Source organism: Hylobates moloch, unplaced genomic scaffold (assembly GCF_009828535.3).
Source record: "Hylobates moloch isolate HMO894 unplaced genomic scaffold, HMol_V3 SCAFFOLD_15, whole genome shotgun sequence".
NCBI lineage: Eukaryota > Metazoa > Chordata > Mammalia > Primates > Hylobatidae > Hylobates > Hylobates moloch.
The window spans coordinates 63,386,970-63,406,324 of record NW_026652290.1 but is presented as its reverse complement, the minus strand read 5'-3'; the positions used below and the strand labels follow the sequence as shown (position 1 = coordinate 63,406,324).

Here is a 19,355-nt window from a genome sequence, read left to right as displayed (position 1 = left end):
AATTTCAAAGAAAGGTTCTCATTGAAGTTGTGTGTCTTTGATAAGTCCTGACGTTGCCATCAAGATCTTCAATGGATTCAGATACTGACTTAGCACTCGTACAATTCAGTGGCCCGAGACCCTATTCTCAATATAAATGAAAAAAAAATTCACATCCAAACTTGGTAGGTCAGGTTGGGCATGGTGGCTCACATCTGTAATCCCAGCACTTTGGGAGGCCAAGGCAGGTGGATCACCTGAGGCGGAATTCAAAACCAACCTGGCCAACATAGTGAAACCCCGTCTCTACTGCGGGAGGCTCCATCTCAAAAAAATAAAAATAAAAAACAAAGTCAGTAGGTCAAATGCTCTAATTGTTTCTTGGAAAGCCATATAAAATTTATTCAAAATATAATACACACCTGTAGAAATGCCTAACCACTTAGTGAAAGGCACCTTATGACACGTAAATGTTCCAAATGCAAGGGTTAATGCATATGTCTTTAATATTCCAGCTCTATTGCTCAATATAAAGAAAAATGTGTTTAACAGTCCCATTTCAAATAAAAACAGAGAAATATCAAATAGTCAATATAAACTTGCAATGGCATAGTATCAACTTCAGCAAGCTAAAAAGATGAGATTTAAATAAACCTCAAGCTAACTTAGAAGGTACACACCATCTGCCAAATTCTTTACACAGCAATAATAATCTTATCCCTCAGAAACACCTTGTAAACACTGGATACTCAATGATAGCGTAAAAAGCACGCATTATTGAACCTGATTTTTATATGAACAGAATTCACTAAAACTCTTTAAAATATTGAGAACAAATTAATTCAAATGGTGTCATATTCCCATAGAAGCAAAACTCAATCTTCAAGTCATACAGTTGTACGTCAGCATCTTACAGTCAGTGATAGTCATGCAGTAAACATTTTCAACCAAATAAGGATCTGACTTATTAAGAGAAAGATGCATTCCTAGAAAAATCCTTAAAATGTGGGAGCCCATGTTACATATTCCAATTCCTCTCCTTCCCAGCAGCTAATTTTCACGTACAGTTTAAGTACCCCAAATCTGAAATGTGAAACACTCCAATATCTGCAAGATTGACTGACTGACTGAGATGGAGTTTCACTCTTGTGGCCCAGGCTGGAGTGCAATGGTGCAATCTCAGCTCACTGCAACCTCCGCCTCCCGAGTTCAAGCGATTCTCCTGCCTCAGCCTCCCAGAGTAGCTGGGATTACAGGTGCCCGCCAGCATGCCCAGCTAACCTTTTTTTTTTAAGGTAAAGACAAGGTTTCACTATCTTGGCCAGGCTGTTCTCCAACTCCTGACCTCAGGCAACCCACCTGCCTCGGCCTCCCGAAGTGCTAGGATTACAGGTGTGGGCCACCACGCCTGACCCCAAATCTGCAAGTTTTAAAGCACCAACATGGCACTAAAAGGAAATGCTCGGGTTGAGTGAGGTGGCTCACGCCTGTAATCCCAACACAACGTGGGCGGATCACCTGAGGTTTGGAGTTTGAGACCAGCCTGACGAACATGAAGAAACCCTGTCTCTACTGAAACTACAAAATTAGCCAGGTGTGGTGCCGCATGACTGTAATCCCAACTACTTGGGAGGCTGAGGCAGAAGAATCGCTTCAACCCAGGAGGCGGAGGTTGCAGTGAGTCGAGATCATGCCATCGCACTCCAGCCTGGGCAACAAGACTGAAACTCTGTCTCAAAAAAAAAAAAAAAAAAAAAGAAAAAAGGAAAAAAAAAAAGGAAATGCTCATTGGGTCTATTTCAGTTTTGGGATGCTTAACTAGTGAGCATAATGCAAATATTCCAAAATCTGAAAAAGCCCGAAGTCTGGAACACTTCTCATCCCAAGCATTTCCAGTAAGAGGCAGTCAACCTGCACCACAGAAAATGGTTTAAGGCTTTTGATACACTATTAAAAATGTAAATTACAAACAGGAAAAACAAAAGTTCAATTTAGTTTCAAATCAATTTCAGTTTAAACATTTGTTTATTCCATAAGCTAAAAAAATGTAAATTTGGTACATTTCTACATCAATGCTATATATAATTGAAATGCTTATTACAAGTATCAGTCCATGAAAACATCAAAATTGGCTGGATGTGGTGCCTGTAATCCTAGCGCTGTGGGAGGCTGAGGTGGGTGGATCACTTGAGGCCAGGAGTTTGAGATCAGCCTGGCCAACATGGTGAAACCTGTCTACTAAAATACAAAAAAATAGCCAGGCATGGTGGTGCACACCTGTAGTACCAGCTACTCGGGAGGCTGAGGCACAAGAATTGCTTCAACCTGGGTGGCAGAGGTTGCAGTGAGCCAAGATTGTACTACTGCACTCCAAGCAGCCTGGGCGACAGTGTGAGACTATCTCAGAACAAAACAAAAAAACACACAAAATTGATCTTTGGAAAGATGGTCAATAAAATAGTGTTCTGCTTTCTTTACTTATACAAGGGTATACAGGGTATTGTTACTACTGTTCTCTCAATGAAATATTAATAAGAACAATGCCACATGGAAGACAAACAGCTAACAGTAATTCTAAAGCAGGAGTTAAGTTAGGGTTCCCACAGATAATCTAGAATTTAACCTGCTTTGATAACGTTAAGAGAAATGGATCTATATGCACATCCACCATTCTTAAATGGATATTTATGGCCTCAAACACACTGAACAAAAAATCTAAAAGATTAAAATTTTATTAAAATTGACAGGAGCATCACTCATGATAGCCAAAAGGTGAAAGCAGGTCGAGCACAGTAGCTCTTGACTGTAATCTAAACACTTTGGGAGGCTGAGGCAGAAGATCGCTTGAGCCCAGGAGTTTAGGACCAGCCTAGGCAACATAGCAAGACCCCATCTCTACAAAAAATAGAAACAGTCAGGTACGATTCGTGCGCACCTAGTCCCAGTTATGCAGGAGACTGACACAGGAGGACTGCTTGAGCCCCGGAAGTTGAGGCTAGAGTAAGCCATGATCCCGCCACTGCACTCCAGCTTGGGCGACAGAGCGAGACCTTATCTCAAAAAAAAAAAAAAAAAAAGTTACATGGATGTAAGCTAGGGATCAAACACTGTTAGGTATCAAGTATAGGCCTTTCATGGAGGCCTGTAATCAAAATACTTGGAATGGGGCAAATTGTTACATTAACCAGAAATGGAAATATTATTCCTGTCATTCATATACAATGTGCCTGGAAATACTGCTTTATTTTTTAGACAGAGTTTTGCTCTTGTTGCCCAGGCTGGAATGCAATGGTGCAATCTCGGCTCACTGCAACCTCCACCTCCCAGGTTCAAGCAATTCTCCTGCCTCAGCCTTCAGAGTAGCTGGGATTACAGGAATGTGCCACCACGCCCAGCTAATTTTTTTGTACTTTTAGTAGAGATGGGGTTTCACCATGTTGGTCAGGCTGATCTCGAACTCCCAACCTCAGGTGATCCGCCCACCTCAGCCTCCCAAAGTCCTGGGATTACAGGCAAGAGCCACTGTGCCCAGCCTATCTTTTGAGATATTATTATCACTCTGTTGCCCATGCTGGAGTGCAGTGGTGCAATGAATCAGGGCTCGACCTCCTGCCTGGACTCAAATGATTCTCCCGCCTCAGCCTCCTGAGTAGCTGAAACTACAGGGGCACTCGATCATACACTGTTAGTATTTTGTATTTTTAGTAGAGAGAGGTCTTAACTATCTTGTCCTGGCTGATCTCGAATTTCTGGGCTCAAGAGAGCCTCCCAAACTGCTGGGATTGCAGGCCTCAATCACTGTGCCTGGCCTGCCTTGTTTTTTTTAGATATGAAAAACATAATTTATAGCTTAAAGATACTTCTTTTTCTTTTCTTTTCTTTTTTTTTTCTGGAGATGGAGTCTTGCTCTGTCACCCAGGCTGGAGTGCAGAGGCGTGATCACAGCTCACTGCAGCCTCCACCTCCCTGGTCCAAGCAACTTCCCTGCTGCAGCCTACCGAGTAGCTGAGATTACAGGCACACGCCACCACGCCCGGCTAATTTTTTTTGTATTTTTAGTAGAGATGGGGTTTCGCCATGTTGGCCAGACTGGTCTCGAACTCCTGACCTCAGACAATTGCCTGCCTAGGCCTCCCAAAGTGCTGGGATTACAGGGGCGAGACATCGCACCAGGCCTTAAGTATATTTCTTACATTATCCTACCATGGTTTAATACTGACAAAAAATGATTTGGAATGCCTGTCAACTCTCTGAGATTAGACTGATAACTTTTGCTCCCATCTCTAACATTGTATTCTGTGGGATTTCTCATGAATTTGTTTTAGATGCAAGGATGTAAGTCTAAATATTTGCATTTTCTTTTCAAAATCATAAATGAAACAATCACCTCTGAGTAACACACTATCAACTTTTTAGAAACTTACATTATCACCTAGTTCTGAAAATTTCTCAAGGAAATTAGGAAATAGGGTTTCTGCTCTGAATTCCATAGTCAAGGAACTATGAAAAGGCTCTAAACACCGCACATATAGGGAAAAGTAGCAGAAATATTAAATTCCAAGAGCTTTTGCAGAATTGGGGTGTTTTCTCACAATAGGAAGGGAAAGTGAGTTTGAACTGGACTTTGACTAGTTGGATTAAACTACACGTTCAAGAGATAAGTGAACAATGGCAATTCTCTATATTAGCAAGAAATAATCAGGAATTGACATTAAAGATGTTCATTCTCTCCAAATGCATCCATAGATCCAAAGCAATCTCAATAAAAATTTCAGGACAGTTTTTGTTGAAATTTGCCAGATTTCACTCTAAAATTTTTATGGAACAGCAAAGAACCAGTAATAGCCAAACCTTTTAGAAACAAAGTTGGGGAGCTGGGTATGGTAGCTCACACATAATCCCAGCACTTTGGGAGGCTGAGACTGGCAGATCACTTGAGGTCAGGAGTTCGAGACCAGCCTGGCCAACATGGTGAAACCCCATCTCTACCAAAAATACAAAAATTAGCCAGGTGTGGTGATGTGCACCTGTAATCCGGCAGGTGGAGTTTGCAGTGAGCTGAGATCGCGCCACTGTACTCTGGCTGGGAGACACAGCATGACTCTGTCTCAAATAAATACATAAACCTTGACCCTTACCTCACCTCATATACAAAAATTGAGTAAAATGAATCACACGATGCTTTTTTCAGACAGGTCTTTGTTGCCCAGGCTGAATTGCAGTGGTATTATGATCTTGGCTCACTGCAACCTCCACCTCCCGAACTCAAGCATTCCTCCCACCTCAGCTTCCCGGCAGTCAGGACTACAGGTGCATGCCACCACGCCTGGCTAATTTGTTTGTATTGTTTCCACCTGCCTTGGCCTCCCAGTGTTGGGATTACAATTGTGAGCTACTGTGCCCAGCCAAATCACAGATCTTAATGCAAGAGCTAAAACTATAAAAGTTCTATAAGAAAACTTAGAGAATATCTTTTTTTTTTTTTTGAGACAGGGTCTTGCCCTGTCACCCAGGCTGGAGGGCAGTGGAGTGATCTAGGCTTACTGCAGTCTCTGCCTCCCCAGTTCAAGCAATTCACCAACACACCTGGCTAATTTTTGTATCTTTAGTAGAGATGGGGTTTCACCCTGTTGACCAGGCTCGTCTTGAACTGCTGACTTCAAGAGATCTGCCTGCCTCGGCCTCCCAAATTGCTGGAATTACAGGCGTGAGCCACTGTGCCAGCCAAAAACTTACAGAAAATCTTAAGTGACCTTTGCATGACAAAGATTTCTTGAATACAACACAAAAAGCATCAACAATACAAAGAAAAAAAAATCAACAGATTTTAATCAAAATCTGAAATTTTTGCTCTTCAAAAGACACCATTACAAAAATTAAAAAGGAAGCCACAGACAAAACACTTGCAAAATATACAGTTAACAAAATACTCCTGACTAGAATACAAAGAGCCCTTAGATCTCAATAAGGGAACAGCCCAATAAAAACTGGGCAGAATTGGCCGGGCATGGTGGGCTTACATGCCTGTAATCCTAGCGCTTTGGGAGGCTGAGGTGGGTGGATCACAAGGTCAGGAGATCGAGACCAGTGTGGCTAACATGGTGAAACCCTGTCTCTACTACTAAAAATACGAAAAATTAGCAGGGCGTGGTGGCACGCACCTGTAATCCCAGCTACTCAGGAGACTGAGGCAGGAGAATCGCTTGAACCCAGGAGGCAGAGGTTGCAGTGAGCCAAGATTGTGCCACCGCACTTCAGCTGGGGCAACAGAGCCAGGCTCCATCTCAAAAAAAAAAAACAAAACAAACAAACAAACAAAAAAACAAAAAACTGAGCAAAATTTTTGAACAGACATTTCACCAAAAAACATACTGGCATGGCAAAGAACATGTAAGGAAATGTGATGGAACGTAGATCAACACTACTCCACATGGAAATTAAGGCCGGGCGCGGTGGCTCATGCCTGTAATCCCAGCACTTTGGGAGGCTGAGGCGGGCTGATTACCAGGTCAGGAGTTCGAGACCATCCTGGCCAACATGGTGAAATCTTGTCTCTACTAAAAATACAAACAAATTAGCTGGGTGTGGTGGCACATGCCTGTAGTCTCAGCTACTCGGGAGGCTGAGGCAGGAGAATCGCTTGAACCCGAGAGACAGAGGTTGCAGTCAGCCAAGATCACGCCACTGCACTCCAGCCTGGGCGACAGAGCGAGACTCTGTCTTTAAAAAAAAAAACAAAAAAAAACAAGAAATAAATTAAAACCACCATGAGATGCTACTGTATATGCACTACAATAGCCAAACTAAAAACACTGTCTATACCAAGTGTTAGCCGAGATGTGAAACATACTTATACACTGCTGGTGGGATTGACATCACCACTTTGGAATACAGTTGGATGCTTAAACATACACCAAAACATCCATATGTTCCGGGCGCAGTGGCTTACGAGTACAATCTCAGCACTGTGAGAGGCCGACGTGGACAGAACACCTGAGGTCAGTTGTTTGAGACCAGCCAGGGCAATATGGCGAAACTATCTCTATTACAAAAACAAAAATTATGCTGGTGTGGTGGTACATGCTTGTAATCCCACCTACTCGGGAGGCTGAGGCACAAGAATCGCTTGAACCCAAGAGCCAGAGGTTGCAATGAGCCAAGATCATGACACTGCACTCCAGCCTAGGCGACAGAGTAGTGTGACTGTCTTAAAAAAAAAAAAAAATCCACACAATCCAGCCATTCCACTCTTACCAAACAAGTGACAACAAGCACATGTGGAGAGGGGCAGTGAAGGCGAAAGTAATTGGATAGAGGCAGATCTTGATTATACAGAGGTAGTTTCACGGGAGCATGCACAAGACAAACTTATCCAACTGTACACTTTAAACCTAATAAATAAGGCAAATACAAAAATTCTCAAAGGCCACTATCAATTAAAGGAAACATGTTAAATATCTTCAATACTACAGGAGATCTTTAGCAGGAGTGACCCTATTAGTTCCGTTTCTGAAACTTGACTTTGTGGTGAAAAAAATTGTAAAGGACACAGAAAAGCAGGTGTTAGTGAGCTCACTTAGGAAGGTTATTTCAGAAATTTCAGGGTATTTTGAGACTGGTATATGGCAATTTGGTGAAATGCAGATATTTCATGAAAAACAGTTGGTAACCCACTACTTATTCATACTCAGCATATGTAAGCACAGGGCTTCCTATACATTAGCTCTAATGCCCAAAACCTTGCAACACAAACTGAAATATGAGGTCAAATAATGTAGCCAGTATTACGGTGCCAATAAATATACCACGTGTCTCACGTCAAAGGAGAGCACTAAATAAAATTTTATGAGTGGATCAGCTTTGGTCTGCCAACTAAAGACATGAAACTGTACAACTCAGAAATTTTAGTGGCCCATCTACTTATAAAATCCAACCTGGTTGGGCATGGTGGCTCATGCCTATAATCCCAGCACTTTGGGAGGCCGAGGTGGGCGGATCACGGGGTCAGGAGATCGAGACCATCCTGGCTAACTCTACTAAAAAAAAAAAAAAAAAATCCCACAAAAAATTAGCCAGATGTGGTGGCAGGCACATGTAGTCCCAGCTACTCAGGAGGCTGAGGCACGAGAATGGTGTGAACCCGGGAGGCAGAGTGTCCAGTGAGCCAAGATCTCGCCACTACACTCCAGTCTGGGCGACAGAGCGAAACTCCGTCTCAAAATTAAACAAACAAACAAACAAACAAAAAAAAACCAACCTTGCATGGTGGCCCATGCCTGTAACCCCAGCTACTCGGGAGGCTGAGGCAGGAGAATTGCTTGAACCTAGGAGGCGGAGGTTGCAGTGAGTGGAGACTGAGCCACTGCACTCCGGCCTGGGCAACAAGAGCGAAACTCTGCCTCGAAAAAACCAAACCAAACCAAACCAAAACAAAAAAAATCAAACCTTGTAATTGTGATCTTTCCACTTTGGACTACTTTTTTCATAAATTCGCTTCTTCTCTATTCAATGTGAGCAAGTGTCGGTTTTTTTTTTTTTTTTGAGATGGAGTTTCACTCTTGGTGCCCAGGCCATAGTACAATGGCACGATCTCAGCTCACCGCGACCTCTGCCTCCCAGGTTCAAGCGATTCTCCTGCCTCAGCCTCCCCAATAGCTGGGATTACAGGCATGCGCCACCACGCCTGGCTAATATTGTATTTGTAGTAGAGATGGGGTTTGTCCATGTTGGTCAGGCTGGTCTCGAACTCTAGACCTCAGGTGATCTGCCCGCCTCGGCCTCCCAAAGTGCTGGGATTACAGGCATGAGCCACCATGCCCTGCCTGTAAGTTTTATCAATCAATGAAATGATCTACAAGCCATACACATTAACTGATTAAAACAATCCCTTGGTTTAAATAAAAAGTACAGAAATACCTTTATATTGCATCATCTTTCCCCGCCCCAGGAACAAAGGAGGCTTCCTCTTTTTTATGATTTGAATTATCTAAATGCCATTTTTAATCAATTAATTATTTTTTTAAATTTTATTTCAGAGTTTCACTCTTGTTGCCCAGGCTGGAGTGCAGTGATGCTGTCTTGGCTCACTATAACCTCTACCTCCCAGGTTCAAGCGATTCTCTTGCCTCAGCCTCTCAATTAGCTGGGATTAAAGGCACCTGCCACCACACTCAGCTAATTCTGGTATTTTTAGTAGAGACTGGGTTTCACCACATTGGCCAGGCTAGTCTCGAACTGACCTCAGGTGATCTGTCCGCCTCAGCCTCCCAAAGTGCTGGGATTACAGGTGTAAGCCACCACACCCAGCCTAAATGCCATTTTTAAAAAGGGATGGGGAATTATCTGGATCATGACTCTGACAGAGAATCAACACCACTAGTAGTCCTACAGGATCTTTAAGACTTCAGTGATGGCTAGGGGTGGTGATATACCTGTAACCCCAGCACTTTGGGAGGCTGAGGTTGGAGCATCACTTGAGGCCAGGAGTTCAAGACCAGCCTGGACAACATAGGCAAACTGTGTCTCTATCAAAATTAGAAAAACTTAGCTGGGTGTGGTGGCACATGCCTGTAGTCCTAGCTATTTTGGCAGGCTAAGGCGTGGTAACTGCTTGAGCTCAGGAGTTTAAGGCTGCAGTGTGCTATGATTGTGCCACTGCACTCCAGCATGGGTGATACAGTGAGATCCTGTCTCAAAACAAATGAATAAATAAAAGACTACCATGAATAGCAACCACTCTTTATTAGAGAATTCTTCCATTTGACCTATTAAAATTTCCCAGCCAGGCTTGGTGGCAATTTGGGACGGCAAAGTAGGAAGACTGCTTTAAACCCAGGAGTTTAAAACCAGCCTGGGCTTCACAGTGAGACTCTGTCTCTAAAAAAATTTTTTTTATATTAGCTGGGCATGGTGGTGTGGACCCACAGTGCTAGCTACTCTCAAGGCTGAGGCAAGAGGGCAGGGTGCAATGGCTCACGCCTATAATCCCAGCACTCTGGGAGGCTGAGGATCACCTGAAGTTAGGAGTTCGAGACCAGCCTGGTCAACATGGCGAAACCCCGTACTTACTAAAACAAATACAAAAATTAGCCAGGCATGGTGGTGTGTACCTGTAATCCCAGCTACTTGGGAGACTGACACAGGAGAATCACTTGAACCCAGGAGGCAGAGGGTGCAGTGAGCCAAGACTGTGCCACTGCACTCCAGCCTGGGTGACAGAGAGAGACTCTGTCTCACAAAAGAAAAAGAAAAAAAGCCCGAGGCAAGAGGATCACTGGAGCCCAGGAGTTCCAGGCTGCAGTGAACCATGATTGCACCACTGTACTCCAGCCTGAGCAACAGAGTGAAACCCTACATCTTTAAAAAAACAAAGAAAAAGCCAGGCGCGGTGGTTCACACCTGTAATCCCAGCACTTTGGGAGGCCGAGGCGGGGGGGATCACGAGGTCAGGAGATCAAGACCATCCTGGCTAACATCACCCCGTCTCTACTGAAAAAAAAAAAAAAAAAAAAACCCCAAAAAACCCCACAAAAAATCAGCCGGGCGTGGTGGCGGGTGCCTGCAGTCCCAGCTACTTGGGAGGCTGAGGCAGGAGAATGGCGTGAACCCGAGAGGCAGAGCTTGCAGTGAGCCCAGATCACGCCACTGCACTCCAGCCTGGGCAACACAGCAAGACTCCATCTCAAAACAAAAACAGACCAAAAAAACAAAGAAAAAAAGACACTCTGAGCCCCAATATCAAGGAGCTTATAGTTTGGAGAATGGGGAATAAAGTGACTAAAACAGCCAAGTGTAATGTGGGGTGCGAGGGACAAAACACATAAAACACACACAAATAGACACATACTTATGGCCTAAAGCTAAATGAAAATCCAGAGAAATGTAATAAATTTTATATAACACAAATCTCAACTTATTTAAATGTTTTATTATCTCGCCCTTTCTCTTGCTATAAAAATATCTTTTGAAAAATTAAATGTTCTTTTAAACATCCTTACTTTCTAATTATGTCTATCTTTTGCTCTTTTTTTTTTTTTTGAAATGAAGTCTCACTCTGTTGGAGTACAATGGCGTGATCTCAGCTCACTGCAACCTCCGCCTCCCAGGTTCAAGTAATTCTCCTGCCTCAGCCTCCTGAGTAGCTGGGATTACAGGCGTGTGCCACCATGCCCGGCTAATTTTTGTGTTTTTAGTAGAGATAGGGTTTCTCCACGTTGGTAAGACTGGTCTCGAACTCCTGACCTCGTTATCTGCCTGCCTTGGCCTCCCAAATTGCTGGGATTACAGGCGTGAGCCACCGTGCCAGGCCTATCTTTTGCTCTTTAAAATTTTATTCTCCTGTGACCCACTGGTACAGGACACAGTAACGTATAACACAGCAAGAGACATCTAACCCACTCAAGAATCATGAGATTTTCCTGACAGTATTTATAGAAGAGGCCTAAATTGAAAATGTCATTAACTTAAAAGAACATGTTGGCCAGGCGCAGTGGCTCATGCCTGTAATCTCAGCACTTTGGGAGGCCGAGGCGGGAGGACCAAAAGGTCAGGAAATCGAGACCATCCTGGCTAACATAGTGAAACCATCTCTACTAAAAAAAAAAAAAAAAAAAAAAAAAAATTAGCCGGGTGTGGTGGCGGGTGCCTGTAGTCCCAGCTACTCAGGCGGCTGAGATAGGAGAATGGCATGAACCTAGGAGGCAGAGCTTGCAGTGAGCCAAGATTGCACCACTGCACTCCAGCCTGGGCAACAGAGCAAGACTCCATCTCAAAAAAAAAAAAAAAAAAAAACAAAAAAAACAAAAACAAACAAAAAAAACATGTAAAAATTAACATGCTGTGGACAAGAACCTAAAAGCAGATAAAAGAAATTCTAGATCAGAAAAAAAATGCAGGAATCTAATTTTGGCATACTCTTATGCAGTGAAACCCTTCCTTCCTTTAAAATACACCAGGCATTTCTTTCCAATTATGTGAATGAAACTTGGCTAAAGGGCCAGACTTAGACATCATTCTGTTCTTTTAGCTTGTGAAGCACTCATTATATACACCTCATTTGCTGCTGATTTATGATTCCTCTTTTACATGTGTTTTGTCTTCTCAACTATAACACTGTGACAACATACAGCACTTTGATGTATGTGTATATTTTTATAACCTTAATATTTAGTAGTAATTGGTACAAAGGAAACGCACAATATGCACCCCAGGTAAACAACTATATATGCTATGATAGTTGGACAAAGGGTATAGCTACAGTAAAAAGCAAAGAGAATACCTTTAAAAGACAGGACACTTACGGAAAAAGGAAATAAAATATTTTAAATTAATTTATGTAATTTCTAACACCAAAGTTACTTAAAGATGAAGGAAAATTAATGTTCAGAAGTTCTAGTGTATTTTGTGAAATAAATCTTTAGGTTAGAGAATCCTCCCAGTTAAAATTAAAAAGGTAATCATGTTGACTAGGTGTGGTGGCTGGACAAAGTGGGAGGATTGCTCAAGCCCAGCAGCCAGCAGCATGGGCAACACAGCAAGACCCCATCCCTACAAAACATTAAAAAAACAAACAAACAAACAAAAAACAAATTTAGTAGGGCATGCCTATGTTCCCAGCCACTTGGGAGGCTGAGGTGGGAGGATTGCTTGACCCCAGCTATTTGAAGCTGCAGTGATGGTGCCAATGCACTCCAGCCTGGGGAACAGAGTGAGAATCTGTCTCAACAAAAAAGAAAGAAAGAAAATTTTTAAAAATTATTTTTTTCTGTAACAAATGTAACTACAATGTTGATAAACTAGTATAATCATATCTATTTTCAACCTGGAAAAGATCTTCCAGAACCATCAAATGTGATAAAAAACAGAGATGCAGATTTAAGAACAAAAGGAGGATTTAAAATTATACAACAGTAAAATGGGACAGAAGTAAATCACCTTTTGTTGGTATGGCAGACCATGGCCAAAATTAAATCTGGGGCTCATAACACATGAGTAAAACAATAGTAGTAAAGAAACAAGGAATGACTACACTAAAGATCCCTGAAGAATAAAGTATGAAGGACCTACTTGGACCACATAGTCAAACTGTGCTTATTAATTTCTCAGTCCATCACAGAACATGATCTAAAATAGTTTCAGACCATAATAAAACATTTTAAAAAATGAGAACCTCTTTTAGGGTACACTATTTGCTCCTGCACTATCACTCTTAATCTATGATTTATGATGTATTAAAGATATTGCCACTGATTATACTTAATGTTCTTAAAAAAAGATACTGGCATTAAAATCTCATCACATTCAACTCTAAATGTGCTCAAACTTTGTCAAGGTTTAAGTCAGATTAGCTAAGTAAATCCATGTCACTATTCTACCATGATGATGATAAGAGAATGCAGGTGAAGGACAATACTTAAAAGACAAATAATCAAAGAAATTAGACATATTTTAAATGAAAATACTGCTAGAAGTATCATGTGCCCCATAATAAAGTCAAGAAAAAAATTTATCTTTTTCAGATAAATGAAATACAGTAGGTAAAAAGGCAGTGTATCATAACTGAAATTAGCTAAATCGAAGAATCCCAAGAAACTAATCTTGCCTCATGTTTCTCAAAATACGACATTCCTCAAGGTAGCACAGACAGAAAAGTTAAATTACTCATTAACAGGTATCACTACACCTTCATTTTCTGATCTTTCTTCATTTCAGAAGCCAACCTCTTACAAGGCATTCCCAGAACCACAATAGGCAAAACAGCTTTGTGATCTTTAGTACTTGGCTTTTCCATTCCCAAGTTAACCTTACATAAGGTTTTTCTTTTGTTTGTTTGAGACGGAGTTTCGCTCATTGCCCAGGCTAGAATACAGCGGCACAATGATGGCTCACTGCAGTCTCAACCTCTTGGCTCAAGGGATCCTCCTACCTCACCCCACTGATACCCGTCCCCCGCCACCTGCACCAAAATACCTGGCTAATTTTTAAATTTTTTGTAAACACAGGGTCTCGCTATGTTACCCAGGATGGTCTCAAACTTCTGGCCTTAAAAGACCCTCCCACTTCGGCCTCACAAAGTCCTGGGATTACAGGCTTGAGCCACTGTGCCCGGCCCATATTTTATTTATGTATTTTTTTTTTTGGAGATGGGGTCTTACTCTTGTCACCCAGGCTGCAGTGCAGTGGCAGGAGCATGGCTCACTGCAGTCTCGACCTTTTGAGCTCAAGCAATGCTCCCACATAGCTGGGACCACAGGCATGCACCACCATACCCAGATAATTTTTAAAATTTTTGTCCAGACGAGGTCTTGCTATGCTGCCTAGGCTGGTACGGAACTCCCGGGCTCAAGCAATCCACTTGCCTCGGCCTCCTAAAGTGTTGGGATTACAGGCGTGAGCCATTGTGCCATAGCCCATATTTTTAAATAGAATATTTACTGTCAGAGTTTTCAACAGTCCAGTCTCCTCTTTCTCCCAAAAGATAACCTATAAGTGGGCTTCCTGTACCCGCCAATACAAATAGAACCTGTTTGCTTCATGATAAAAACAATAAGCTCCATTAGAGCAAAATATACTAAAGATTCATTATATGCCCCCTCAAACAGTCAACTATAATAAAAATGCCAGGAAAAACAAAATTCTGAATTTATAATTCTTTAATTTATTTTCCTACCTTCACACTGGTTCCTTGGAAGAATCTTCCACCTTGTTTTTATCACATTTTCCAAAATTTGTAGTCCATAATACTGAAAATTGGAGAATAGAAGCATGTGAATATATTGCTATATAGGACAGGCAACTCTCAGGATTCACAAATGGACAGACATTCACACATTTACATCTAAAGTTTCAAAAACATTATGCTACCAAGTTTAATTACATATATTAAATAAGTATCTATTCACCCATATACTGAGTTTTCATGCATTTTCCTCATTTTATTGTTTACTACTCTATATAACGTCCTGCTGTTTATACATGCTCACACCAGGAGGAAGAACCAAATAAAAAGCCCTTTAGCAGCCAAATAGGCCTATCTGTCGAAGGAAAAGTAGCAGCCAGATATGAATTCACAGCATAAATGACTGCTCATAGGCTCACGTACTTTAACACGAACAGGCTCCTAAGAATTTAGCAGCTTGGATTCTATCAAGCTTCCTACCATCCTCTAGGAGTTATAAGCTTTTGGCCAAATATTAAAGTATTGTCACAGATACTTTCTATAGAAAGTGTTTACAAGAATCACTGGTGTGTTACTTAAGGAGCAGCAAGACAACCCATGGGTTTATTTTATATTTTAACCCCACCCTTATAGTTGCTATTTCTACTAATTTAAAGATAAACTTTTGTGCACAGTCAAAATAATCACAAATGCATGTTGCAATCTGTATCTACCTTTCAGGTATTTCTTCCTAAATACTGAAAGTTATAACTAAAAGTATAAAAAATTAAAAAACAGATACCACTTTCAAGCCATTCTGTCCCTCCTGCTGATTACTCACTCTAAATAGTCAACAATATTTATAATAATTTATAAAGCTCCAGGAGTTACCACCTGAATTACTATGACCAATTAGTGTGGATAGGCAGGAGGAAGAAAAGGGACAACACTGTTGTGGTACATTTCAACTGAGAGGATTTGGGAAGAATCAGCTATAATACCTGAAAGGTAAACTCATTCATATATAGACATATAACCTCAGATTGCAAGTTTTGGCTGAGAATAAGAGTTCATCTTTAAAATGGTTAGTCATTACACAATAAAATAGGAGCATTAGTATTTCAACCAAAGGGATCATGTGAATGCTCATTTTATCCAAAGCACAATATAGACTGTCCCAAACTACATTGTGCTCAAACAGTGAATGTTTTTGCTGTTTTCTTTCATTTTAACATTTCACACTTTTCAGGAAAATTTTGCCATTTCAACTAAAGTACTACATTTGCAGAACATTCCTTAAAAACTTTCAAAATAAAAACAAGGCCAAAGCAAAATTCTAAAACTACAAATTTGATGCTATTAAAATGTTTCATAACCAGCAGTAAATAGTGATGTTTTCTAACCTTTTCACTTTTAAAAACACATCTATTTATTATGTCTAGGTCTGAGGAATATGTAAAAAAGAGAGCTGTCCAAATGCCTGAAGTTCTTAATTAGCTTTTAAAAATATAACTACCCTAAGTATTTTCTTTAATTTTATAGGCACAAAATCAGATTGTCAAGACTCAGTAAGTCAAAGCAATGCACTGCTTACAATGTATCCTCTTGCCAAAAATCAATTAAAAAGCCTTTAAAACACTAAGAAACAAAACCCACCATAAATATAGTTAGAAATAAAAATCTTAAAGATAACTTCATGTTATTTAACCAAACTTTTTGTTTACATTTTTAATGGAAAGACACTGTCCTTTCTTATTTACTTCTTCCTATTTGATACTGTTACCTAAAATTATTATTTACTAACCTGTAGTTATTTTCTACAACTGTATAAAGGTAGCATAAGCTTGATGAAGATACAATTCATATTTCATCTTTCTGCCAAGGGGGTTGAAGCAGGCAGCCCAATAAAAGCTTTCCCCAGGTTAGGTCAGAGGAATACATCTGTTACCATAATATCCTAAAATCCAATCTCTCCCAGACATAAAGACTTTGCCTATGAAACTAAAACAAAGAAAATTTACATTCCTTTGAAAAAATGTTATTTGGGGCCAGGCAAAGTGGCCCTCGCCTGTAATCCCAACATTTTGGGGAGGCCAAGGCGGGGAGGGCCAGGAGTTCAAGATCAGCCTGAGCAACACAGGGAGACCCCGCTTCTATAAAAAAATTGGTAAGTTAGTGAGGCATGGTGACATACACCTGTAGCCCCCTAGCTGCTCAGAAAGTTGAGGCAGAAATGTCACTGAAGCCCAGGAGTTTGAGGTTACAGTGAGCTATAATCACACCACTGCACTCCAGCCTGGGCAACAGAGGTTCTGTCTCTTCAAAGAATTTTTTCTTTTCTTTCTTTCTTTCTTTTTTTTTAAAGTATTTTTGCTCAAAAATCTGAAGTGACAGTCAAATCTGAAAGCCAATGATAAATCACTACAATCCAAACATTCTAAGGAATTATACTTTTGCCTTACATCTCCGAACTTGAGAAATCCACTGCTGAGTTATGAAGATGAGGGACAGATAACAGCAAAGACTAAATGAAAAAATAAATGCATGAAATGATCCCTATGGTAGAAATTTCTACTGAGCCCTTAGAAATACTTATTTTATGCATTGAATTCCCCTTTCCCCTCCCACCGCCCATGAAACAAAAACAATTGATGAACAGAATTCAGTTAAAGGGAATCAAAAGGGTAGACCTTGTGGAGGCCTGCCGTCAAAGCCTAGCTGTGTCAGTTGCACAGGAAGACACCCCTTTTCTTCCTATTACAAGCAATCAACATAATGGAACATTATGATTAATATCAGGTAGTGTTAACATCTTTAAAGAAAAAAAAAATGATTGCATAAAAGCCAAATGTCATAGTGCATAAATTTAGCACCAAATCATTTGTAATTTATGTAAATTGAAGAATTCTTTACCTGTTGCTTTCTTTCTGTTCCTCTAATCATCTCATTTTTCACAAGACAAATTTGAGTTTTTAAAAATACTGTTGATAAATCAACTTAAACATTAGTAATGTCTGTCAGTATAAAAAGCAAAATTTACCAGGCAAGCAAACAGGCAAACACTGTTATGTTACTTAAGGTTAGCACTTTGAGGAAGTTCTGGACTGTATTTTTGACCTAAAATTTACAAGATGTCAAAACTAATATTTTAAAACTGTTAATTAACAAAGTCTGGTTTCAGAAACAAATGTGAATATGGCTATCTTCTGTTTTAACACAATGTATATCAAGTGGAAACCTTTCGTGTATTAAACAGAATGCCATAATATTTATTACTTTAAGGCAGTTTAAAGAGAAGCGTGAATCATCAAGCCTAAAACAGACAAAACACATTTTGATCAACCCTTCTGTTCAAACTTAAAAAAGGACCAGAATTATAACATTTTCCATTGTAAATCAAAACTGAGTGCTGTCCCATTAGAAGCCCAATGCCATGGAGTAGGGTTTTAAGCTGTCCACACAACTTGGTGTCAGAGGTGCCTGGCCTGTATTATATTGATTACTTGCCCAAAATAATTCCTTAATGTTATGTTTAATCTCTGAATAACATTCAGAATTTATGCTACTTAGACCTGTATACATATTCTAAAAAGAAAAAAACAAAATCAGACAACCAAAAAAGCCACCTTGCATACTAGTCCCATTACAAAACTTCATTCATAATTCTTAGGACTATTTGCAAGAATTAATTATAAGCTTAAGACTAAATTTTGAAACAAATTAACAATATAAAATGATTTGAGATAACAAATGCTAATACTAAAAATGAGATACCTTCCTCAAAGTTTATGACTGGAAGAAAAGAAATAACAGATTTTAAAACCACCACTTGCTTACTTTCGTATTCATATTCTGAGAAAATTCCAAAATTGTGTCGACTCTTGTCCAAGCATCAGGATGCTCCTTTAAATGTGTCAGTACTTCTTGAGCCATTCTTTGCTAAAATATTATAAAAAAAAAAAAAAACTTAAGCTAATGTGTTCTTTTGAATCATTCATTAAAATGAAAACTACTGAGCAAGGCACAAATTCTAATTGGACAGAGATTCTATTATCGATGTTCAGAAATATTCAAAAATTAGACCTTATAGAAATAGAAATAAAATTATATAAATATGACTCCTAATCTTTTTTTTTTGAGACAGAGTCTCGGCTCTATCACCCAGGCTGGACTGCAGTAGTGTGATCTCAGCACACTGCAACCTCTGCCTCCTGGGTTCAAGCTATTCTCCTGCCTCAGCCTCCCGAGTAGCTGGGATTACAGGCGGGTGCCACTACAGCCGGCTAATTTTTGTATTTTTAGAAGAGATGGGGTTTCACCATGTTGGCCAGGCTGGTCTTGAACTCCTGACCTCAGGTGATCCGCCTGCCTTGGCCTCCCAAAGTGCTGCGGTTATAGGAGTGAGCCACCATGCCCAGCCAACTCCTAATCTTTAAAGGTGCAAGTATTTTACTTATTTGAAATAATAACATTTTTGGGAGTAAATCTGGTTTTTTAGTCTCAAAACTGAACTGCATTTCAACCAAAGATCTATTCTGAAGCAAATGAGTTCTTAGCACTTAAATCAACCAAAAACAATATAAAAATTCTTATCTAGGCCAGTTGCAGTGTTTCATGCCTGTAATCCCAATACTTTGGGAGACTGAGGCAGGAGGATCACCTGAGGCCAGGAGTTCAAGACCAGCTGGCCAGCCTAGGTGACAGACAATGTAACGAGGCC

General features: G+C 40.4%; 1 protein-coding gene across 5 annotated transcripts in view; it reads right to left on the bottom strand.

The window, feature by feature from the left end:
- Window positions 1-19,355, bottom strand: part of XPO1 (exportin 1) — a 61,780-nt gene that overhangs the window by 31,514 nt on the left and 10,911 nt on the right. For 3 of the 5 annotated variants that reach the window (XM_032176537.2, XM_058429115.1, XM_058429114.1), the window contains 2 exons: window positions 18,473-18,574; window positions 14,648-14,720 (listed from right to left, as the gene is read on the bottom strand). In XM_032176537.2, coding sequence (XP_032032428.1) covers window positions 14,648-14,720; window positions 18,473-18,574 — 175 coding nt within the window. Of the gene's footprint in view, window positions 1-14,647; window positions 14,721-17,325; window positions 17,390-17,548; window positions 17,566-18,472; window positions 18,575-19,355 lie in introns of those variants that run through there. The other 2 variants (XM_032176539.2, XM_032176540.2) reach the window with 2 other exon arrangements.